The sequence below is a fragment of the Gnatocerus cornutus genome, chromosome 1, assembly GCF_029298725.1.
Source record: "Gnatocerus cornutus isolate USDA-ARS CGAHR chromosome 1, icGnaCorn1.1, whole genome shotgun sequence".
NCBI classification, from domain to species: Eukaryota; Metazoa; Arthropoda; class Insecta; order Coleoptera; family Tenebrionidae; genus Gnatocerus; species Gnatocerus cornutus.
The window spans coordinates 29,568,798-29,594,235 of record NC_142233.1 but is presented as its reverse complement, the minus strand read 5'-3'; the positions used below and the strand labels follow the sequence as shown (position 1 = coordinate 29,594,235).

The 25,438-nt window shown below is 32.5% G+C and overlaps 2 protein-coding genes across 3 annotated transcripts in view; one reads left to right on the top strand and one right to left on the bottom strand.

Moving 5' to 3' along the window:
* nmdyn-D7 (nucleoside diphosphate kinase homolog 7) overlaps window positions 1-24,237 on the top strand; it is a 36,627-nt gene extending 12,390 nt beyond the window's left edge. For both annotated transcript variants that reach the window (XM_088030006.1, XM_088030015.1), the window contains exon 2: window positions 22,850-24,237. In XM_088030006.1, the coding sequence (XP_087886132.1) occupies window positions 22,862-24,022 (1,161 nt within the window). In that variant the 5' untranslated portion in view covers window positions 22,850-22,861 and the 3' untranslated portion in view covers window positions 24,023-24,237. The remainder of the gene's footprint in view (window positions 1-22,849) is intronic.
* Window positions 1,963-19,535, bottom strand: RYa (RYamide). Its single transcript, XM_088042164.1, has 5 exons — window positions 19,429-19,535; window positions 7,553-7,652; window positions 7,389-7,503; window positions 6,818-6,949; window positions 1,963-2,178 (listed from the first exon to the last, which is right to left on the bottom strand). Exons 2-5 carry the CDS (start codon window positions 7,650-7,652, stop codon window positions 2,136-2,138), a joined length of 390 nt encoding a protein of 129 aa, XP_087898290.1. The 5' UTR covers window positions 19,429-19,535; the 3' UTR covers window positions 1,963-2,135.
* Window positions 24,238-25,438: the final 1,201 nt, after the last annotated feature.

The following is a 25,438-nucleotide window of genomic DNA, read 5'->3' as shown; positions in this document are numbered from 1 at the left end:
TATGCTTTTGCAGTTGAGTTAATTGCCAAAATTATGGAATTCAATAGCAAGAGTTAAAAACTTTGCGTTTGTTTCCAAATAAAAAATTTTTGGAATTTAGTATAGTTAATAGACAATTTGAAAGTAGTGCAACCACGCAATTTTACTATTTTAGAATTAAAACTGCTCAAGTTACGAAGTTTAATAGAAAGTGGTGAATAAGTATTTTGATTCGTCGCCATAACGAAAACTTTTAAAATTTCTGTTTCTTGTTCTAAAGTTTTGAAATTGAGCACAGTTGATAAGCAGTTTGAAATAAGTAACATATAAATTTCACTTTTTTGCGAATAAAACTGTCAAAGTTACAGACTTTAATAGAAAATGTTGAATTTTTGGTTTGTCTTGAAAAATAAAATTTCTAAACATTCTGCTTTTTGCTCTAAAATTGTGGAATTCAGCACAATTGATAGACCGTTTAAAAGTAGTAAAACTCCAGATTTTATTATTTTACGATTAAAACTGCTAAAGTTGTGAAATTCAATTGCAAGTGTTGAAAATTTTGGGTTCGTCTTCAAAAGCAGGATTTTTAAAAATTATGTTCTTTTCCCTACAATTTTGGAATTTAGTACAGTTAATAGACCATTTTATTAAAGTAGTAAAATCACCAAATTTCACTGTTTTAAGATTTAAAATGCCAAAGTTTCGGAGTTACGTAGAAAATTTTTGCTTGGTCTTGAAATTGAAAAATTCTATTTTTGCTCTAAACTGTTAGAATTTAACACACTTGAAAAAAACACCAAGTATCTGTCAATTTTATTTCTTTATGATTAAAACTGCGAATGTATAGATTACAATGGAGTTCAGTTTTCAAATTTTAGTGGAAGGATGTAAATAAATAATAGATGTTCAGGAAATGATCAAAAATTTATTAGACTCCTTGGAAACTGCAGGCAGGCAATATTTTGATCTCGTACGGAATATTAAACAACAAAAAGAACCAGCAGGTTGTACATTTTTTATTTAAATTTTTTTATTTGCTTTTGAGTTTTCGCAACGACCGTAAAAAATCAAATCATTGTTAACTAATCAATAAATTGTTGAGCGAACTGTGGTTTAATGGGCCTAAAATCTCTCTTAGTTTAACCTATATTGTTTTAAATTTGTTTTAAATTGTTTTTGGATTTAATCCAACACTGGGGGCGGTTATCTGAAGGTTTGAAGTGGGAGTGTAAAATTTAATAATAGTAACAGTAACAATAATCGTAAAGTGTCTTAATCCGATTTAATCTGTGATAACTTAAAATATAGTCAACGTTTGCATTATAAAAAATGACAGGTCCATCATGAGAGCACACATTAGTTTAATGCTTATATTTTATAGGAGATATGTTGTGTGAGCCACTTTTTACATTCAATAATTTTACATGATATACGGTCAAATTTTCTGAACTTTTATGTGAAACGACAGCAGCTATTTGGGATTTTGTAATAAAGATTTATTATGTCAGCCACAGTGTTATAACACGGAAATTGCAATTTTATAAAAACCCAAGCATTATATTATTAATGATTTAAAAAATTCTATGCCTGCATACTTGCAGTGGTATTCATAAAGGAAACTGCATTGCTTCTTTAACTTTATATTCCGATTTCAACGGATTGTTGAGACTGGAAATAATCTGAATAGTTTTAAAAATTAGAATCTCGGTTTAGTAGGAGATTCTTGGGATAATTTACGTTCAAGCCTCCCACTAGTCCAATTTAACAGAAATTTAGCATGCATGTCTAAAGACCATTTGTCAGATATATGAGCAGCCATCGTCTTTGATAGTAGCCATCAACTGTGTGAAGTGGTGAACCCTTACAATGTTCATTAAGTGTGTAATTTTGTTTCAGGTTTTAATCAGCCTGTAGTTGCACGTTTAGTTTCTCTTTTACCATGCTCTTTGGAAGAGAAAAATAAAGATTATTAGTGCTAGAAAGTGTGAACATAATCATTTATTGCACATGAAATACATCAACTTAGTTTACAGTTTAGTAACAAAATAATGGAAGCAACTGTGCCTCGCCCCCAGCCCTAAGGCGAGTCTCAGTCTAACAATGTAAGATAACGTTACATTAATAAATCTAATCACATTTCAAGTATAATCTTCGATTCAGTTAGAAGTCGTCGAGAAATCTCCACTCTCGTGTCCTTTCCTGAAAAAAGAAAACACTTGTAATTATGAATACGACACCCGAGACCACGTTCGTCACGTATAACGGCTCACTAAAATCATAAAGTGACTTTACACGGCTTGTTTCAGGACAAAATGTCAATGGGATAAGCTTTGAGGGAACCTAATCGCATCATCTCCACAGGAACGCACTTAATCTTGGTTGATATCCTGAAATAAACCAGCTTTTACGTGTTTTCAATTTCAATACTTAAAACTCACGGACGTTTGCCTTTCTAGTTAAATTCCTAAGTAATTATCAAGGGTACACAATTTAACTAAGTGGAATCTAATTAATAGTGGTGCAAACAACAAGAGGTTATAACGCGATTATTTTTGATTTCTTGGCCTTCAAGGCAGCGAAAACACTTAATCAATTGTGGTCAAGTTGAAGAGGAAGTCATTTATCAGTATTCCGGACTCATATTTCTTTATTTATAAAATATCGATATATTCTATCATCTTATTGTCTCGAATTGGGTGTGCGTTATGCAGAATAGCAAATTCGACAGTATCGCTCCATCAATTGAATTTACGAAGAAAGCGAATAGTGCATGATTTTACGTTTTGAATTTTTATTCGGTGCACACTGAAATATAATGCAAGAAATGGTGGATGCGCATAATACTAATCTTTTGTGGATATCTATTTTTCTGAGGAGACCACATTTAAATTGGTTTAACCTCTCATGTTTAAAGTAGCTCTCTCGAGGCGAGTCCGACTGTGTTATTGACACAGAGTATTCTCTCAAAAAAATTTGCAATGTGCGGTGTTGCGAATTCACCCTTTTCTGATTTCAGTTGGGACCTGTAAAGGAAAATTACAGAGAAGAAGAAGGGGTTAAATGCTAAGCAAGTTGGTGACAAGGAAGCTAAAATTAAGTTGCATAAAATAGTTTCTTAGGCCACCGTCCTTTTTTACCGTTTTTGGAGACATATAAATAGGCCTAGGCCTCTGCCTCCAAAAAAGAAACTAGATATTTTTCTTTGTTTACCGGTTGGTATCGCACTGTCATCAATTGACATAGGAGTCTGCTGACGTATTTTAAAAGAATGTTTTTTTTTCCAAAATAGTAACTAGCAGAGCAACCTTAAAGAGTAAAAGTCACTAGTTCAGAATTTTTTTTTTGATTCTTTAAATTTTGTTGACCTAAAAAATAGTGTGGATCCGAAAATGCTTCTGGAAGTCTTCGTGTTGATATGACTCGGCTCCGCCTCGCCTCGTCTTCGCAAGTTCACTCAGACTTCCAAAAGAGCATTTTCCGGCCTTGTGATCCAAATTAGGTACTATTTCTAATATAGATAATAAGATAGTTTCCACACTAGTCTTGTAAAATGTTGAATTAGCTAAATATAAATACTTTAAATGCCACCTTTGATGTTATAAATGTTATTAACTCAATTAGTTCCGAGCAAAATCCATTTTGTGACGTAATTAATAATCAAGTTATAGAAAATATCGTGAAAACAGAGTTCATTTGATTAATTACCGATTTTTTGCTTTTTTCGGACAATGGCTAAAGTGAGTTTGCAAAATCTATTAAAAATTTGCTCGTTTATAATGCGGTTAAAGCCGAGCGCAATGATTCTGTTCATGTCTACGACTTTAACAAAAACTCGCACATTTAAAAATGAAAAAAAATAGGAAGTTTAAATGCCCATTGTGAATTAATTATGATTAGTAAATCTGATTTATAAAAACATTGTGTACGGCTTTTTCAATCCACACTCGTTGCTATAGCATGGAATGTTTATACTCGTGAGAAGAGAGTGCCATTTCACGCTCGTTGTACAAAATACTATTCTGAAAACGCTGGGAGAAATCGCAGAGTTGTATTTGGGAACCGAATAATTTTATGTTCATATTTTATTTAGATTTAATAATTATTTTCTTTTCTTATAATGAGCTACTTTGGAATAAACAAACATTGTATTCAAGTTCAAAAGGGAAAATCCGATATTTCTCTTTACAATTGCACAACATAAACAAATGTTAAAATTTCATTTGTTCAATTACGTAAGTCCAATCTTTTTCCCACGATGCGTTCGGTGCATGTGCACGCCATAATGCTATGGATAATTGAAAGATATTATTCATAAATCAAGCTAATTGATGATAATAATGCAGCTTTTGAAAATGTCCCAATAGTGCGATTGTACATTCATGAATGTCTTTGAGGGAGTTTGGCTGTATTGACATGTAGAAGGGCTGTCCAGACAAGCACGTGTCATCAAGTGGGAGGTCGCTATAAAGAAATGCTACCACTATCGACAGCTTTAACGCAAAAATTATCGTTAATTTTAACCATCAAACCGATCATGACGTTTTTTGTTCCACGGGAGACTACGGTGGTCATCTCATTGATGTAGACTGGTAATAGCTCGTTTCACAATTATTTTCTTTTAATTTTTCACTGTTATTGTTAGATTTGAATGCAATAAAGACACCTTTTGCTTTTATCATTACTCTTTTGTAATCAGCGATGTCAAGATATATCCGAGAGCCCTTAATTTGCATTTCATTGAGGAGATGATTAACACTTCACACGCTCGCGGAGCTTACACAATTTTTCTGTAATTTAAAATTACAAGTGAAGCTTGAGCTAACATTTTGATAAAATTGAAAAAAAATAATTGTGCTGAGTCATCAATTAATTTTATTCAACTGAAATGATGAATCGCCACTTATTTTACGCGTGGCTAAATTTAACTTTGTCTAGACCATTTCTCTGATTTGCAATAATCAATTTCCATATAACGTGAAAGTTGTTTTCAAATCGGTTGATGCGGGTGACTAAAGTGTTCTTACATTAAATGGGGAGAGATATTTGCTCAAACGATAGACGCTGCAGGCTTACAATAGCGGCGTTGTGTAAAATAAATACACATAATTTCTATCCGTCCAGGTGGAAGATCAGAGGAACCATCATCCCCGAAAAATGCTGTAATTGAGTGGTGACTATTTTAATTAACGAATAATTAAATAGTACGTTGGCGTCGGCGTCGTGTTTATTTATCGTGCTTGGTCCCGATCAAAGTTTACTTGACGTCAAAGCAGAACTGATCTGTTGTCTATAACGGTGATTACAATGGACTTGCCATCAAGAAATTATTAACTGTCTTAATCACAATTTATTTAACACTACAAACACCGGACGCTTTCCCAGGGAACAAGAATTCCTCTTAATAAATTAATAACGACGCCGCTGGTGATGCAACGCTTTGTGATTTAAACTTGCGTATATATTTTTCAACGACTGAACGACTCGGAAATAAAAGGTCTAAAAACTAAATTTTTAAAACTTGGCCGAGGAGGGAATAAACATTGCAGATCTGATGAATGACACTATAGCGGTAGTTGTTTACGTTTCTTCCCGTTTTATATAGGAAATTCAGGGTGTTGAAATAATATATTTCCAAACAATGTAGACGAAGTTGTCAGCATTTTTGTTAGTTCATTTTATGTTGAATTCTAGCGGGTTTTAATTAGTAATTAGTACGTGTGGGTGTTAACTCTAGTATTTTTCAAACGAAGTTGTAAAATACCTTGGATAGAACACAAAAAAACGACAGTTTTAAGTAGAACACTTACTTTTGGGTATTTAAGAAATTAAATGTTTAGGTCTTCAAGCTAATTGTTGCTTCGAGTTTAGTAGGTTCACTAGAGTATCGTACGTCTTACATTTGCACCACATTTACTGCATAATTAATCAGTTGCAATAAAATACGAAGATTAATTGCGACATTTATGAAGTTGAGAAGCTTACAAAAAGAATGATACAAGAAGTTATGCACTAATCTATGACGTTGGACATAAATTTATAGTCAGGTAAAATGCTCGTTCCGTAATTCTGCTGTAGAATACAAACTATTAGTTAGTTTATTATTTAATATGTAGTATTTAGAATCCCATAGTTGTTAGATTTCTTAGCAAATTTTCAAAAATTACACGTAAAAAACTTCTGTTTTTAACACACCTACCATCCTGATGTTTATTTTTTTATCATAATTTTTATAGCATTTTATTGCGTTAATTGTATTAAAGAAAGCTTTTTGTTTTTTAAAGAGCGGAAATGAAAAACTTATTAATTTTAAAATGATCGTAATTGCTTCGGCGTAACCTGGCGCATCCACCATTTTAGTAAAACAAAAAGAGTGTTGAAAACCAACAAAAACTTATAAAATGAAATGTTTTTTGTTTGTACATTTTTAAGACCATTTTTTGTGTTTGGTCACTTTCATAATAATTGAAGGTTCGCATGCTATTTCAAACACTTCATTTGTTAAAACAAGATCGCGTGAAAGGGGCTTTATATGTACGGCATGCGACAGGAAATGTTCAAAAAATTCTTATTTAAGAATACTGTAATGAGATGATTTAAACATATTTTTCTTTAATTGCTATGTACCTACTATAAAGTTGATTGTCATTTCAATTTTTATTCATAAAAGTGTCGGTAAAAACGCTTTATTTTAAAATAAACCGGGAAAATGTTACTTTTTTGAATTAAAAAAAAAATGGATCCGATTAGGGACAAAAATTGCGCCCTTCGGAGCCTTTTTGATATTGTGGCTTTTCCTTTCTTGCGGGGTTAATGTGTAATGAATTTCTCATAATCTTACCTCGGAGTGCATCGATACAAGTCTGAGATGCCGGTGTAAGCACAGGATAAGTCCTCATCTAAACCGCAGAGTGGGGTAGAAACAGGATAAACCAACGACGTGTTAGGGCTCCAACTCGATCTCTTCCCGTATCTAGAACAATACAACTTATGCAAAGCCATAATTAACATAATAAAAGTTTTCTAAGTTGCTCAAATCTAAACAATTATCTTTATGGGCACTTCTAAAAGAATTGGCTATAGAAATGGCAAACTGATTTAAGGCGTGATCACATTTTCCCGATTTACAATGGAGAAAGATTACAAGTGTCCTACATTGCGAATATTTTTTAATCACTCGTCGTTTCAGGGAGCTCTCGTCTGATCCCTCAACCATGCATAAAATCATTCCTTTGCCGTGATGAATAATGTAACATTAGACACAAAAGCTCGCACTGGAGGAGAACCGGAAGCATTGTCTTAACGAGCTTTTTTTGTGTATGTTAAGCCTGAAATTTCTGCAAATGTGCAAACTTGCAAACACCAGAGTACACAATACATTGAAAAACGAAATAATGGGACAAATTAAATACCTGGGTCCAAGGAAAAAGGCGTCGGCTCTGGGGCGAATGTTGACTTTGTTCTCTTTTTGGTTAGAGGGGACACCTGCTCTCCCATATCGCATCATTGTTTTAAATGTGGATAAATCTAAACAGTGAATTAATAAAAGGCTGGTTTTTACAACGTTTATACTTACTTTGAACCCTTTTGTCTGACGTATACCTTTTTGCTAGTGACAAAGAGACCCAAACTGTGAGAATGTAGACCAGCACTACTATGACCCTCCGTGCGTGCATCTGCAAATAAACAACAAAAATATGAACCCGATGAAGTCTTTTTGATTGCTTTTAGATTTTATTCCGAACTGTTAAATATGAAGCTGTGATTGCAGGAAAGAAACCCGCGCCAATTTTAACGCACTGAACTGAATTGAATAAAATCGTCGGTTTAGATTTATAGAGATTTTGTTCGTCAAATGCAGCAATGCAATTGATCAATAAGGGCACTGGAATTTTTCCGAGTGTTATCCGATGTTTTACATTCATAAATTTGGATCGCTGTGTAAACACTGCGACATTTATACGAAATAATTCTAGGCACACAACTTGTTGCAATTATAACACCTACAAATAATTTAGGCGATGAAGCAAATAATACGAATAAAAGTTTTAACTAAGTAGCAGGTGCACTAACCACTTTGACGAAAGTACAGTGTTGTCGTTTATGGTGGCCTTTGTGTTAAACACACAAAGTAACAAAGTTGAGACTCGTTCTTTTTTGATTGAGCTTAGAAGAGAGTTTTCCTACATGACATTCGTAAATTGTGGTGTTATTTTTAATTAAAATATTCAAACCAATTATTTAAATATATTTAAATAGCTCGAGGCGACACATTGCAAATTTGTCATGGGAAAAAAAACTCACATTTAAATCATTGCCATTGCAGGCTGACAACTTGAAATAAAAATGTGTTTGATTGCCTGCTTTAAATACCAATTTATCTAGATATATGTATTAAAAATGCAAACTCAAGTTTACTTTCGCGGTAATTAGCAAGTATTCCTCGATATTTATTTACTTTTGCGGAAGAAGCAGATTGGCTTTAGCACTATTAAACTTAAAATATCCGAAGGTGGGCGATAATCCGCTACACACAATTAGCACCAAAATTAGATAAAAATCACTCACTTTCGCCTCTTTTATTTGCGTTGTAGGTCAAATTCGAGGACTTATTTAGCCGAATGCAAGCCACTCAAAGTCTTATAAAAACAAAACGAGTCAACATAAAACCAACTCATTCTGCAACAAGTTAATTTTGAACTTTCTCTCGAATCGTTGATAAGTTTCAGGTTTGATACAAACTGGCGGAAATTCAACTATTGTTTATTCAAGTAACATTTTAACTGTGTTGTAATTTATTATTGTAACTTTTATTCGTTTGTTTCGTGCCATGATTAAATTACCCTCGAGAAAGGTACTTAGTATAACAGTCTGAATCTGGAATTCGTCAAGCGCTTCAATTTCTTCTTCTTTAGTTACAGTTAACCGAATTATAATCTGATACAGTTCACGCAGATCTGATAGCATTGTAGTTCGAGATTAAGCTTACATCAGCTTTATGTGGAATAAATTGAAATATGGGTATAAAGATACTATTGAATCTCACTGAGGAGTAAGTAAAATGGTATTGACTGTAATTCATTTCTCTTAAAAGCAATATAAAATTTCAAAAGTTTATTATTAGGTAGTACCTAATTATATCGTAAAACGTAGAATATTAGGCCATAAATTTTAGGGCGGGTTATTTAAGACTCTTGTAAAAAATATTTGATTTTGTAACGTTTATATTTTTATATTCTTTAAATTATTTTTAATTTAATAAAATTGTTTAGTGTTTCTGCTTTTGAAAAATTATTTTTGAATCCGTTAATTTTACCATTTATTTCTATAAATATTATTCGAATTCTGGGTAATATGTCGTTGTTACTCAACAGAAGTTTAATAAAACTCCTATGAAATTTTATGCATAAAGAAGCAAAAATAAATGAACGACGGGAAGTCCTTAATCGGAACTGTGACAAATAAATTTCAGGTTATTTTACAGTTCGAATTAGCTATCGATTAAAATTTAGAGTGCCAGCATTTGCAAATAAAAGCATAATAAATGAGACCTAAATTTTCCCGGCGCATCCACCATTTTTATTTCTCTATTTTTTTAAATGGTAAAAACCGTAGCAATTAGTTTATTTCGGTGAAAACTGGAATAAAAGATATTTCTTTCAGATATTTTTGTTGGTTAAGTAAAACTGTACCTAATAGTTGTACATTTGGGATTTTATTCATCAGCGATCGTATCGATACTGTAATGAGATTTACATACCTCTAAATCCCAAATCTCTTCCGCTTCTATAACTTCTAGAATAATCTAAAATTAAGCTAATGATGATCTACGTGAATTGCTAATCGTTTATTATAGCAATAAAAGTCATTCAAAGCCGCATTATCAAAATTTCCATTACTAAATCAGCTCAACGGTCATAAACTTGACTAATCATTTTACAATGTAATAATTACGAATCATAAGTGGAACCCATGTGTGACAGCTGTTTTAATGACTTGTTAGCAGCAAGAGAATACTCCTACAACCGTTTTAATATCATCGTAACTCCAAGTTAAGACGTGTTATTATTTAACGATCAGGTATTGTCGTAAATCCTTTACAAGGTAGGAACGTTTGTCGCTCAAAATAACTCTGGGGCGATTAATGGGCGTCTACACAACACTACGATTTTTAAATTTATAGGACGGGTTCAACCCGATAAAGATCGGATTATTTCTGACCAGATTGTTTACCGATGCCTTGTAGAAAATTAGCATGGAATGATGAGCACAGTCTCACGAAAATCGAGCTTTTATCATGTAAATTTTAAGTGACTTGTTTAGAGAACTAGGAAAACATCATCTCCATCTGACTGAAACGAATTAGAACGAGATGCACCTCTGACTGAAACGAATTAGAACGAGATGCACCACCATTTCATATTTCGGTTATTGGACTTAATAAGCTAAATTTCAATTAGTTCGGAATTGAACGAGCTTTTCAAGATATTTTATTCTAATAATGAAAATTATTTCAGGAAACACAACTCTTAGTCACACGATCCACGAGCATTTTAATTCAGTCAGAGATCTAAACTGTGCTCGTATTTCTCTCTAAAACAACTTTTAAAATGTCAAGTAGAATCGGTTGTGACCATTTTACTTACTATGCATCACGTATTATGTTTCGCGAATGAAACGAGATTATGACTCACAAAAAACGTTTCATGTATTCATTTAAATATAAAAATACGGTCATCAAATTTAATAAATCTGCTGAAAGCGTGTCTAGGGAAATTATCATCGTCGCTTAAAGTACGAAAATGAAAAGTATTTCCGAAACTACTCATTTGAATGCGAATAACTTAATCGGGGACATCATAAAAGTACTTTAAGAGTGGGAATGGAGGCGAAAAATACGTGCCTTTTTAACAGAGGAAACAGTTTAATGTTATTGTAGAAATACGAGGCTGAAAATATTTAAAAAAAAAATGAGAACTGTCCTGTGAGGACAAATTTCAGTCATTGAATCTGCGAAAAAGTTTAGGATTTTTGTGATTTGTCGTTAAGTTTTGCATTTTGCTGAGATTGTAGAAAAAAAATTGTTTCCTACTCGTGCGAAATGAATCTTAACCACACGCCATGTTGTCTAATGAAACCACGTCTAGTGCGTAAAATATTACCATTTTGCAATTTGTCACAAAAATAGCTATTATGATCTTAATATTATTTATAAAAATCTGCAAAATTTGGTTACTACCTTCTTTTATTTTAGTAATATTTAGACACTTTTATACCAAAAAATAAAACATGTTATGGATAATTTAAAAGTGCCACAAAAAAGATGTGAAGGAGCACAAAGCATTGTAATAGTAAACTTACATCTATTCTTCCTAACTGAGGCAACGGTAATCTAAACTTTTTATTCCACTAATATAAAAGTATGAAAGTGCTACAACTTTAGTGTTTTAGAAGCTTCTTATATTTCCACAAAAGCTAACATTTTATTAGATAATTTAAAAGTTTATAACTTGCAAGGAAGAAAATATTTAGATGAAGCAAGCGTTGAAATAATGAAGGCATATCCGTTGACAGGTTAATTTCAAGTTGACTTGCAGCACTGATACATTACCAAATAGGTCGAGGTAACTTTGCACCACTAACTTAAAATTAGGCTCAAGACAAAACTACAAAAATTATTAAGCTTCATTATAGACATTCTTATAGGCAAATATTATTCTTCCTAATCTTACTAATATTGATTAAGGGGGCATAACCAGTGTGACCGCTTTAAAAAGAGGTGATTTTTGGGAATTTTTTTAAAGAAAATTACTGCATGAAATGTTTTAAACTTTGGAGGATATATTTTTACGTAATTTATGAAGACAAACTGAAATTTTCAGATGAAAATATTTAATTCTGGCCGAGTTATTTGAAAAAAATGTCGAATTTTGCTCGAAAATTTGATGATTTTTGGCTCGCCAAAATTACATTTTTTATACGATTGAAAAACTGGACTCCTACAAAAAAACATATACAAAATAAAACAAAAAAAATGTCAAGGCGATCGGATGATTTGTCTTTGAGTTAGAACTGCAGCAAATTTGAAAAATGTAGTTTCGAGAAAAACGTGTTTAAAGATAACTTTATTATAGTTAATAGCTGTAATACCTAGTTTATCAAACTAATAGCGGTAACTTAATTACTTTTTAAAATACTTATTTGAAATTTATGTATGTTATTTTTAAAGGTATGGACTACCGGAATATGCAAAAAAATAATTGATTTTTTTAAATTTCACACTGGTTGTGGCCCTTAAGATCAAACACTTTATGTAGCGCATTTTGTTAGGTTGGTAATATCAAACAGTATTTCTGTTGAGAGAAAAATCCTCAAAAATGAGTTTCAATTGGCATTCACCTTAGCCGTAATTTCCAATTGATTGCTTTTAAAACAAACATCTCTGAACCGTTGTTGTTTATTTTGTGTAAAGTTGCAACTTTATTCAGTTTAACAATAAACAGTGATTGCACCATCGCATCGCAACCCAATTAAATACAGATAAAACAAACAGATATACACAACAGAGACGTACTACCAAAAATGTTTAGAATTGTGTAAAAAACTCGGTAAAACATCCCGCCACTAACAGGTGTTAAGTTTACTTGAAAAAAAAGAAAATTGTTTACACCAAAGTTAAGTTTTCATGTCTACTTATGACGACGTAAATAATTTGCATCTCCGGACTTCCCACACTGAGTTGAAAACTGTTCTTTTTAATTTCCAGAGGGAACGAGTTACATGAGAAACTATCTTGCATGAAACCTAGAAATGGGAAAACAGGACAGTTTCGCAAGTTCAAGAATTGGGTCTTAAGTATGTTGTTATTTTTCATTGAAAATTCAATTTGGCTTCGAGGACAAGATTTAAATCTTATTAACTGCGTAAGACTAATTTTTCTTTAGGAATAGGAAAATTATTTAATATCAGTTTTGTTTACGTCAATTTTTATTTATCGTTGCAATATAAAATTAATTCAACAAGTTCGACTAAATTTGAGCCCACCACCATAAGAGCTCTAGAAAAATCAACACAATGGGAGCGGTAAATTATGTTCCACCTCTTTAACCGCTAAACCCATCACTAAATTTCAGATTATTTCAATAATATAATATCCGAAACTGATTGGAACTCTTACTGACACAACCAGATGCCTGATTCTGCATCTGTTAAACAACACGTAACTAATCAAGTATTCTTTTTGCTGGTGGCAAATAGAATTTCGCAAAACCAGGTTTTGCTGTCCTGTTATTGGATTTTAAACGATCAAAGTGCGTCTGTGTATCTAATATTTTTCCAGTCGAGCACTCGAGCGTCCTTCGAAATATTAAAACTGCAAAAGTTTTAATATTAGGATACTTTTATTTTTGGTTCGGAAGCATCACACTTCACATTTTCTAATGGAAACCAATTTCGGAAGTTAAACAAGATGCTCAAGAAGAGTCATGCGAATTTAAGTTATTGATATAGCAGCTAGAGATGCATTAAGGTAAACACTACAAGCCCGCTTTCAAATTGTGTCTGAAATACAATGACAACAAGGCAAATATTATTACAGAAATATCTCTGCTTCTTACCTCTTTTAGACGTAAATTTATTAGTCTTAGTTGCTTGTATTGAATCTCAGTTTGTTCCCGAGGGATGCTCTGTTGGTAATATTTTAAGCACATTTGGACTTTCCATTTTCTGGTTGTAACCACGCAAAACGACGTCTAATTATATCATTATATAAAATGAAGCTAAAGGCGTTTGATATTTGTGTTATGTATAATTCACCTTGAAAAAAATCTAATTATATGAACGAGCTTAGGTACATAAATCGTAAAATTTTTCACTAGGAAAATTGGAAAAATATTATTTTACACCGGTCTCAGGCAGTGTTTTTTTTCTTATCAACATGTTTGAAAATAGCATCAATTTAAATAAACAGCTATAACAGGTTGCACCCACACGGTGCAGTGTGATCCCTTTAATTCTACAAGGGCGCGAACTAAAACCTCGGATATAAAGTGACCCATAAATCAGGCAACTTATTTGTTAAATATGTAATGCTAATAAAGTCTTTAACTGGTTTATTGAGGTAATCTGACCTTTAACACCGTGACTTTTACAGTGTGATTAGCCAAAGTTTTAAAAGCCGCGATTGTAAAATTTTATGTCGCATTACAAGTTTGAAGTTTTCATAACAATTTTCGACTTATTTGTCTCTCTAACTTTGCAACTTTTTGTTGTTGTTTTTAGGCCGGGCAGCTTTTTAATCACAAACAATTAAGATTAATCCACCACGAAGAATTTTTTATCAATTCCGAAGTAGTAATAAATTTCGAGCTTCTTGAGTCTCGTGATAATAAGAAAGCTACAAAGGCGCCGGTATTTACATTTATATTGACTCGGTATTCTATTGGCTATTTTATGACTTCACACTGGATTTTCCCCCAAAGTGAACATTAAAATAGACACGGTTTAAAAATGCTTTCAATCGGGATTTGTAGGTGCAAAGGAGAAAAGAGGTTCTTAAGCAGTTTTAAGACGGGACTTGGAGGGTTTATTTTTTCCGCTCACATCAAAGATTGTTTAAATAAATGATGATGTACGGATACTGCGACTTTTACGTTATCAACGAATGAAATTGGAAACCTTTCAATTGGTTACGTGCCGCGACGCTGCTTTCAGCAACAAGTTGAACTGGAATGCTTGCGAGTTCGAAGACTTAAGGACGTATTATTTACGGGAGAAGTGGAAGTTGGAAAAATACTTGTTGCGGAATGGGGGCGTGCAATATTTTTTATATTGCGACAATTGATGGACGTAAATACGCGCTTTTTTATCGTGTGGGAAAATGTTACATGTTCGAATCACCATCATCTGTCAAAGCGACATTCCCAAGGCTGCAACGCTTTTTGTGTACACAAATTATCCTTTTCCTGAATGAACGTCAATATTTTTCGTTGACTTTTACGACTTTCTTATCTCTCTAACGAACGAAGAATTATAAACTGCAACAATTGCTCACTTTTATCAAAATGAATGATGAACCGTCCGGAGTATATCACATTAAACGCCATTTAACAAAGCTAGGGTCGAGCTTTAACGTCAGCGGTTATTTTAAACCGTATTTAAAAAAGCTACAAAATAATTATCCCTCGCTTGTATCGTTTCTTTAACGTGAACGACCTCAAACAATAACCCGACCCATCTGATACGTGTGCAGTGGTCCATTAAAATTTCGAATATCATAAGCATACGTGGGCTGATGAATTGTTCGATTCATTTCCTTATGTATTATATTTATGATACGATGATTGCAGAAATTCAACGGGGCGAACATGATAGATTGTCGTCCCTGTGATTTAATACTGTGAAAATTTGCGCAATTTGAAAGAGGACGTGGTAATTATGGACGAATTTGCATGCGCTTTTGGAAATTAGCTGCCGTTATTTGGGTCTCATTATGCAATTTGGCTAAACGCCGTTTCTTTGTAATTAGGAACGAAAAATTTGCGACATGTTTCATTATTGGGGGCTCTCGTTTATCGAATTACAGGTTTGAGGATTTTTTGCTGAGTATGTTAGACTCTTAGCAAAAAAAATAAACAAAATATTTTTCAAAGGCTGGAGCCCAATTACCGAAATTGTTTCAGCACAATATTTAAAGGGCGTCTCATATGTTCATGCATTGCTTTTTTGGAGTTGTTTTTTTCGCCCCGATTAATTAACCGAAAAATCTACATACAAATTTGTTCCTTTGATGATACAGATCTTTGCTAAGAGAAAACATTGAAGTCTGTCACGCAAAATGTTTAACTTCTTTGGCGATTTCCTTTTGCGCGTTTTTGTTGAAACTGCAAGATAAACTCAATTTAGTCTCAGTTTTCCCGGCGCCTCCACCAAAATGCTACAACTTTATGAACAAAGAACAGTGTCGCTTTAATTAGTCTGGAACCGATTTTAAATTTTATTTTTAGCTGTCGATAGTTTTTTTGCCAGAAGGCTTTTAACCAGATCGGAATATTTATGTTGCAACTTGAAACAGAAATTTTTATTTAATAACATTTCACGGATACATTTGGAGTGTAAACGCCACCAGCGTTGAACTCTCAAACTTTATGATGTGTTTTTGCAATCAAATATGAAATGTCGTTTTTTAAATGACTTTAAAACCGATTTAAAATTAAGAAGACAACGTTGTTACTTTTGGGATGTCTATATCTGAAATTTACGGTGGTGGTTTTGTAGTCGGAATGAAATCAGTGGTCGTTTAATTCCGGTTTAACCGGAAATAGTACTCGTATATACGGTTAAAATGAAGAGGGAAATTCGCATTGTAAGATATTTAGGCTTGAATTGTAAACAGATAAATTTCCGCGAACAAAAGAGTCAACGTAATCTGATTTTTACTTGTAAGTGACGGAAATTAAAACTGTTATTAAAGAAGCGGTGCGCACAACTGAAAGGTGTGTTGTAATGAAAGTGTAAATTGTAGTTTTTTTTGACAGAAAGTGTTTAAAATACGAGGAACGTACCAGTCAGATTTTTGCGAGGCGGAACAAAAAAACTGATGTTAATTGAAAATATTTTTTTACGGTATTAATATATTTGTTAATATATTTTCTAGAGAAGCTTTAAAAGAAGAATATTCTGTTTCGACGTCTAATGATACTGTGTTGGTCATAGATAAAATAAAAGAGGAATTAGATATCACTACGTGACAAGTTTTTGGTATCCTAAAAACTGTTGTTTGGTGCAATAAGTAGTGTAGTGTCACATTAACATATAAGACATAATATGTCGTTTACCACAAGTCGCGTTATATGAGTTATATATGATTTATATGAGTATATTGCAAGTATTAAACATTTTTGTTTTCAAAATAAAAGTCATTACACAGCTTAACAACAATTTATTCAAAATTAATGCAAAAAGCACGAAAGTGATGGTCCAAACCAGTTATGATTTGCATAGATTTTTATTATTTTTTTAATCTTGTTTTTTCTTATGTATTTTTAATCTTTATGACCTTAACCATAAATAAACCTAAAAAAACAAGCTCTTTTCTATGTTTTTTTAATTATTTTTTAAATTGACAAAATAAAAAAAATGGTACGTGATACGAAGTTTTTGACTTTAAGATATTGTTTGACACTTTGTTTAAATCACAAAACACCAACTTTCAAAAAAGGTACTCAAAATTAATTTGAATTTGTCGCGTAATTACAAAAATGTTTTACAAGTTACTACTCATTTTAAAAATTATCATTACATTTCGTTAAAAGTGCTCAATGATAAAAATAGATACATGCCTAATGAAGAAACACATTTTGTAGATTTTATTTTTATGACTAACAGATTTCTAGTTTTGAATTTTAAGGGTTTAGAAAATATTTTTCACTGGCTTGATTGTAGGGCAGCAAATTTATATTTTAAAAATTTTGATTTTACAAAATATATGTATACTAATTTTATATAACTTTAGTAATATGTAGAAATTTTAACATTAAGTAAAATAGGAAGAAGTGTAGTAGCATTTTTGGAGCAAGTGGGAATATTTTTTACGAATTTATATTTTTTTATTCGAAACTTTAAAACTATCCAATTTTAATTGCTGCACTTCTTCGCAAAATCAACGCAAAATAAATTTGTGATAAAAATCACAGTAATCCCTTCTTTTGTTTTTTGCAATTTTTTGGAAACATTTTTATTCTAAATTGTCATTGTTAGCGTTCATTTTGCGGCGCAGTGTAGGTATCAAAATTTAAAAATTGTTGTAATTTTATTTTTACCTGTGATTAGCAATCACTGTCTTTGAGGTTTACCTTGTTAACTTTTCTTAACTTATTGAGGTTAGCTAAATGGCTGGTCTACTTACGAGTGGAATGGGAAAAAGTGATGCTGCAAATTTTATGTTCCTCATTTATTAAAAATTACTGAAATTGTAAACATGTTTAATACTAGAACTCTAAATTCTAGTTCTTCCTTTATAAATTTTATAAATTATAATCTTCAAAGAAGCGCGAAAACCAGTTAGAGTTTTCACTCTGATATTTTTGTTTATTCTAAAAATGCATATTACATTGTGAGAAGTAAAATTTGCTTTATATCCAAAAATAGCTATTTTTACTTTTACCTGGAACACAGACCAAATCTTTGTTTTACCTATTTAAAAAATTAATTTTAATTTCCTACCACACTGAAATTCCCAGAGCTTTATTTTCCCATTTTTTATTGTAATTTTTTGCATTTTTAAATTCTAAAATTCGAATTTCTGTTTCTAATTCATTTATAGGATAAATCACGATTTTGGTGGACGCGCCTGGTCGTTTACCAATGCTAAAATTTTTGAACAATTTCAAAGATTCTCAAATTCTAGGTGCTTATTCAACAAACTCTTAGATTTGAATTCTAAATTTTTATATACAAACTTCTCAGAATTGCCGGAGATCTGAAAGAGCTCTCAGAAAACTCGATTTTAGGTTGCAATATTTTCATAGTTTAAAATGTAGAGTGAATATTTCTAATAAAAGTTTCCAAAACTCAACCAAATATTTAAACAATTAAAATAAAAAAAATCAACAAATTTATGTGAAACAAACAATATCTATTTAGATTAATGAAGGATTCTATAGCACGTGGAGGACGTAAAATATAACGATAATACGTGGTTAACACGTGACTTGGAAATGTCTTCGACACCCTGATAAATATCAGTTACAAAAATCTAATCAACTCACATATTTTCCCGATTTTTCCATTTGTTTGTATTACTTATTTGATAAAATTTGAAAATGAAATTTATACATCGCTGAGCATTCCATCCGATGACAGACACGAGGGCGTTAAATTTTAATTAAGGTATAGCAGATTTTTTTCAAAAATTTCATTGTAAAAAATCTAATACGAAACAACAAATTATGTTTGAACGAAATTCACGTAAAATTAAAACCAGGATAAAATCACAGGGATAAATATTTCCATCTCCGTGTAACTGCCCACTCAGCTAATTCAAATGACAAATTTCATCATATTTCATTTGGTGGCCTTCTGACATCAATTTGACTCCAATCAACTCCATCGGTTGATGAAACTTTGATTGGTGGAAATATGACCACATTGGAAAGTTTGTTAAAATCGGTACAACATTAAAGAAACAGATCAATCGAAACCGTCTACGACTTAAAACCACAAAAAAATTAAATTGGATAGAAAAAGAAAAAGTCCAACCAATCCTGAAATGGAAAAGAACTTTATTCCTATTATATTGTAACAAATTATCTTAGCTTCTTATCTACAACTCAACCGAGCAGCGACAGTTAAAAATTGCTTTTCAAGATGAGACGCCGATAGAAAGTCAAAGAAACGCAACGGAAGACACCAACTTTTTTAGTCATTATTTTTACGATAAATTTGCAAACTTACCTGTGCTGGTGGTTAATCCAGGTTCCGGCCGCTGGAGTTGGTTGTAAAAGCACTACAACACGAAGACGGCTTCATATAGCTGGTGGCCCACGTTATATAGCACCTGTGGACGCGGCGCAGCCACTTTACGCCGCCACTCACGTTTCGGGGGCGGCTTCAAACAGGTTAGTGCGCTGCCGAAGATAATGCGTTCGGGCTTTCCCCGGAGGATGCACTATTTAACACTATTGATGATTCCACGTAGATTCCTAATTTGTTTACTGTAGTTAATTTCGGTTTTATAATCTCCCAAATGAAATGTTTTGTTCGGCTTTGTTTGTTTGATTGATACGTGAAATTAATTATCTAAAACACGGAAGACGTGTTTGGTTTATAAATCAGACATAATCGAAACCTTTATGATTATCGCTAAACATGTTAATCAGGAAGCGTGACGTGACCATATGGATTTGTCTGGTTTTGAAAATTTCCGCTTTTCTGCAATCTGCTGGAAAGATTCTCTCGGTGATGACGCGTTGAATAAGCCAATGTTCAAATGCAACGGCGCTAATCTAAATTTAGACATTTTATAGAAAATTTATTGGCTAATGCGATTAAAAATTCTGATATTGAGGTTTATGAATAAATGTTTTGCTAGATTTGTCGTATCGATAACATTTCAATGAATTTGTTTAGTAATAGATATAAGTATCTTAACGTAGCATTTATTCTTTAGTACCGCAACTTTACATAAAGGGTTTGTACATACCACAATTCTGAGCTCCCTCAAGCCGATTATTGTCATGCAAATTGTCGAACGTCTTAACAAATGGCAGTCACACAAAATAAAAAAATGCATGGTCGAATACTTTACTATAATTTATTCTTAAAATAGTGTTAAAATGATGGTGGTGATGACAATTTCATTATTTAGTATTGTAAAAGCATCAGTTTGGAATCAATTATAAATTTATTCCAGTTTTGATTCGGTGGGTTACAAAAACACGAAATTTATTACAATAATAGATTTATAATTAATTATTATTACTATTTAGAACCTGTTTAGCAAAAATAATTTGAATTTAATAAATCAATATACATACCTATAAATAGATCGAAATGAAAATGAAGACTTTTGAAATTTTTAAGTCAAACTTATTGTCGTAGTCAAGTTGCCATATTACCAAAATTCAATGAAAAATTTTTCTAGAAATATATTTTCTACAATCGCTATATCAAGTTGACATTTTGATTTTCATTTTAATTTTGAAATGAAATTCTTTTAATACCAAGTGAGGAAAAGTGACGTCAGAGTACGTAAAAGCGACTTTTCTGCGATTGTAGAAAAAATCTTGTTTCCTACTCGTGCGAAATTGATGTTACGCACACGACGTGTTGTCCAAATTCGGCCCACGGCTTCGTTGGACGAACCACGTTTAGTGCGTAAAATATTATATTTGCTTTTGTAATGTAGGACCGTTTTCATCCATTGCGAATTTCAATGTATAAAATGTTAATGTATCGTTCTAAAAAGAACAGTTTCTGAAATTTACCTCGTTCGCTCTATAATTGTGATCGCATTTTCCCTAAATTATGATCGCACAAAAATTACCAAAATTACTTTAAATGTTCACAATTTCTGGTTCGTTCTGAATCTAAGAATTTATGCCTCGTGCTTTAAACTTCATTAATTGGGCACGGCTCTTAAATTTGCTAACTTTTTGCAGTAGCAAAATTGAAACTATATCTAAATAACAAAGGTAAATGACAACAAAAGGAAAAGATGGAAAACGACGAGACAAAAAGGAATCTCAATTTGAAAAGGAAACTGTCAATGTTATAAAGAACAAGAAGGTCGCAAGACCTAATTAGCTCCAAGTAGGTGGAGAAGACCAAACAGGCGAACCGATAAGATTTTAATTATAGTAAAAATTGTTTATAAAACGAAATATCTAATTTAGAATTCGTCGTAAACTTGTCTCGGATTGTATAAATGGTGAATGCGCCGGTTTATAAAAAAATTAATGTTTCCACAACGATGCATTGTCTTGCAAAGAACTTTGAAAGTGCTTTTAATTTTTGATACTCCCGAGAAGAAGTGCCTTCTACTTGTAAGTTTCCATAATTAGAGGCGAAATTCAAATAAATAAAATCGACCGCAATGAGCAAATAAATTTCATATTAATCGAATGATAATATTGCTTATGTAACTTCAATAAATCTAAATAAATTCCTTCTTAGTGACTCGCTCTTTTCATCCATTTTTCCACATTTAATATATGTACGATCTACAATCTACTCGCGTGTACATTTTTATTGTAGTCTCTCGAATATTTATTCAAGATGCAACGAACCATTATTGATGCCGTTTTGAAACAGAGGAGAATCAAGTTAATTGTATTTGATTCGTGTAGTAGGTACTAAAAAATCCCTAAAGGCAACAATCAGAATTATTTTTTTCCCACTATGCGTTTTTTATAACTGTTGCATAGCTGACAAGTCTTCATTAAAATTGCAAGGCTTGGCAACAGATGTGTCTTTTGTTGGTAGAACATGAACACTCATCTTTTCTAGCCACAGAAAATCCAACAATAAATTAAAACAGTCCATTGCGCGGTGCGTTATTAAGAAATTTTGTTTAAATTAATTGGACGGCTTAATTAAAAATTACGTATAAATTTCGTACAGGTGTAGATGTGGGCTAAGACAACGTAAGCCGATAATGTTTTTGTTTATGATCATGCTTCGTTTACACAAGAAATGAGTTTTTTTAATTCCGCGATCGGAATATTTGTTTTCTGTAAAAACAAAACATTGTGTTAATTTAAGGGTGCTAAATTCCGTATTTTTCACAGTCCGGCATAAATATTTCGGAAATATTTAATTGTTACAAAGTCATGTCAATCCGACGGAACCTCTTCGTAAAAGTAAAATTCTCCCACTCAAACGGCGCCTTCAATTATTTAAAGTACCTTGTAAGCTTGTTTAACTAAAATTTATTAAAAATTCATTTGGCCATTTTTCTTGGAAGCTGAAATTGATTTTTCTTTGACACGGTAAAGTGATGATTATCCCGAGCATCTGCGAGACAAATCCCATTTTCAAACATTGTAAGTTAATAAACCCTCATAAATTCCGATTTGTTCGTTACGTACTGTTTAATCTAAACTTATTTTATTTAAACTGGATTCCTGTATTACCTGCAGGTGTTTCCATTATATAAAACAGGAGATCAAGAGATAATAAAATTTATGACAGTTATTACTGAACTGAACTTCGATCTTTTCCAAGTTCAAGGAAATTGGGACGTTTGCATCCTCTCACTTTTTGTTATATTTCAGTTTTTTGATCCACATAAATAATAATCTGTGGGTTTGTATTTTAATTTTTGCGTCTTTTCAAAAAGCATTGACGTAACCTGTCATATCTTTTTTCGTTCCAGTAACTAACGACAATGTCATCATCGTTCGGCACCGATTATACTGACAAATTATCCTTCCTGGCGGAATGGTTCGACTATGACTCCGCTTATCAAAAGAGACTCCTCCTCAATTACTACCCATGTGACAGCACTGTGGAATTATACGACATTGATCTGAAGCGAATTTTCCTGAAGCGGTCGTTTTATGAAGGCTTGCACCGGAAAGACGTCTTCGTAGGTAACACAATCCGGATTTACGGCAGGCAACTCAAGCTCACAGACTATGCAGATTGCCACACTAAACAAATTATCGGCAATACAAGACAACACACTTTCGGTGTGATCAAACCGAGCGTTATCGATAAACTCGGCGAGATTTTCAATCAGATCCAAGACCGACATTTCGAGATTGTTAACTTAAGAATGTGTCATTTGAATCAAGCTGAATGCTTGGAACTTTACGATCATCTCCGAGGATCTGCCTTTTTGCCCTTTGTCGTGGACCACGTGTGCTCTGGACCCATCGTCGCCATGGAACTCGTCGGCGACAACTCCATCCAACGGTGGAAAGACCACGTGGGTCCCGTCGATCCTCTCGAAGCGCGTCAAACCGCCCCCAACACCCTCAGAGCTCTCTATGGTTTGGAAAAATCGACCAACGCGTTCCACGCTGCCGATAACTGCGACGCTGTCACTAAGAAAATTAAATTGTTCTTTCCCGAGGATGGGAAGAAAGCGCCGGAAACTACTCTCCAACTGAAAAATAGCACTTGTTGCATCGTTAAACCACACGCTATTAGTGAAGGGAAGTTGGGGTACATTATTAGTTTCATAACGGATGCCAAGTTTAAGATTACGGCGATGCAGACGTTTTATTTGAGTAGTGCCAACGCGGAGGAAGCTTTGGAGGTGTATAAAGGAGTGGTCAGTGATTTTAATGCGTTATTGCTTAGTTTTCTGAATGGACCTTGTATTGCTCTGGAGATTTCAGCGAAGAATGATGATATTGAAGATGTTCATGGGGAATTTAGGAAGTTGGTTGGACCGCATGATTCGGAGGTGGCGAGGCAGATTAGACCGAATACTTTGAGGGCGAGGTTTGGTATTGACAAATATAAAAATGCAGTACATTGCACGGATTTGAAAGAGGACACTGAGCTCGAGTTAGAGTATTTTTTCAAAATTTTAAGTTAACTGTCTTGCAAATAAATAAAGTATTTTTGTATTTGATACAGTTTTTCGTATTCAATAATTTGTAATTAGTTCATAAAATTTAGTTAACTAAAACGTACTTACGTCCCAGCTAATAAAATTACTTTGAACTACCAACTAAAATACACGTTTTTATGTAATTTATAAAAACACCAAATAATTAATTTAAAAAATATGCAATAAAAAATCTTTTTTTATTATTTTTTTTTTGTGGAGTACCTTGATATTTCTAAAATTCGTCTGATTTGTTCTAGAATGATAGGATTTTATACAGACAATAAACAAGTCAAAAGTAGTAATCTTCTCAAATTTCATTGGGATATTGCTATAATTAAAAAAGGTTCCGGATTTTAATAAAAAAATATTGAAAATTTTTTTAGCTTTTCAAAATAAAAATTTCTAGAATTCGTCATTTTTGCTCAAAAAACTTTGTAAAGTTAATGAACAACTCAGAATTTGCAACTTCCCGGAAAGAAGATTAGTAAGGTTCTACTGTATATAGATTTACTGATTTTGTTAAAAGATATGCGTTTTCACAAAATCCTTTTACAGGCATCCATTTAATTATTTAATAACTAGGGGGTGGCTTCAAATGACGTACCCTTTTTAATATTCTAAAGATACTGCCACCCTTCTTTTTGACTGAAATTTCTATTTTTACAATTCTTAGCGGAACAAATAAACTTCAGCGACATTAATATTCAAACTGAAAAACGAAAATCTGTTTGAATGAGAACCAAAATAGTATCATTGTCCGATTTGTTGTATGCCCAGAATGTATTATTCTAATGAATTAAGTTATCTGGTTTTAAATTAAACAAACTAAAACTTAATTCTATTTAGAATCATAATAGTAATAGTTAGCTGCTGGTTCTATTTATTTCCAACATTTCATTACATGAAAATCGAATTTTTATTGATCTCTCGTTAAGCAATTCAATTTCATTGGATCATTGGTCAGATTAGTTTTCATTTGTAGTACCAATTTTTACAAATTAGTTTAATTCCAACTATTTTGTTTTGTTATCCCTACAAAAACTAATTCCGTCCACCAAACTTACAAAGTTGCTACATACATTTAAAGTATTAAATGTTTAAGCTTTTTTACAAATTTTTCATTTTTCGTTTTAACTTCTATTTGATCTTGTAATGAAAAAATAAAATGTATTTATTTCAAAAATTAAATAAATAGTACTGAAGCGATGCGAGGCCTGTTGATAAAACACCAAATTAACTCTAGCGCCGTATTTACAAATCAACTTCTGTAAACGCCAAACTGAAAAAAAAATTATATTTAGTAGGTACTAATTAAGCGTTATAATTCTGACAACATGTCTAAAAGGACGACTGAAAATTTTAACATCTATGGACGCAAACTTTATTTCAGTTTGTGCTTTG

Bases quoted from the DNA above. Each gene is read 5' to 3' on its own strand.
- RYa (XM_088042164.1), bottom strand. From the start codon at position 7,652: ATGCACGCACGGAGGGTCATAGTAGTGCTGGTCTACATTCTCACAGTT. The intron at 6,950-7,388 runs GTATTTAATTTG...GTATTGTTCTAG, and splicing joins GCCTTTTTCCTTGGACCCAG to ATACGGGAAGAGATCGAGTT. The intron at 2,179-6,817 runs GTAAGATTATGA...TTCTTTTTTCAG, and splicing joins TTGTATCGATGCACTCCGAG to GAAAGGACACGAGAGTGGAG.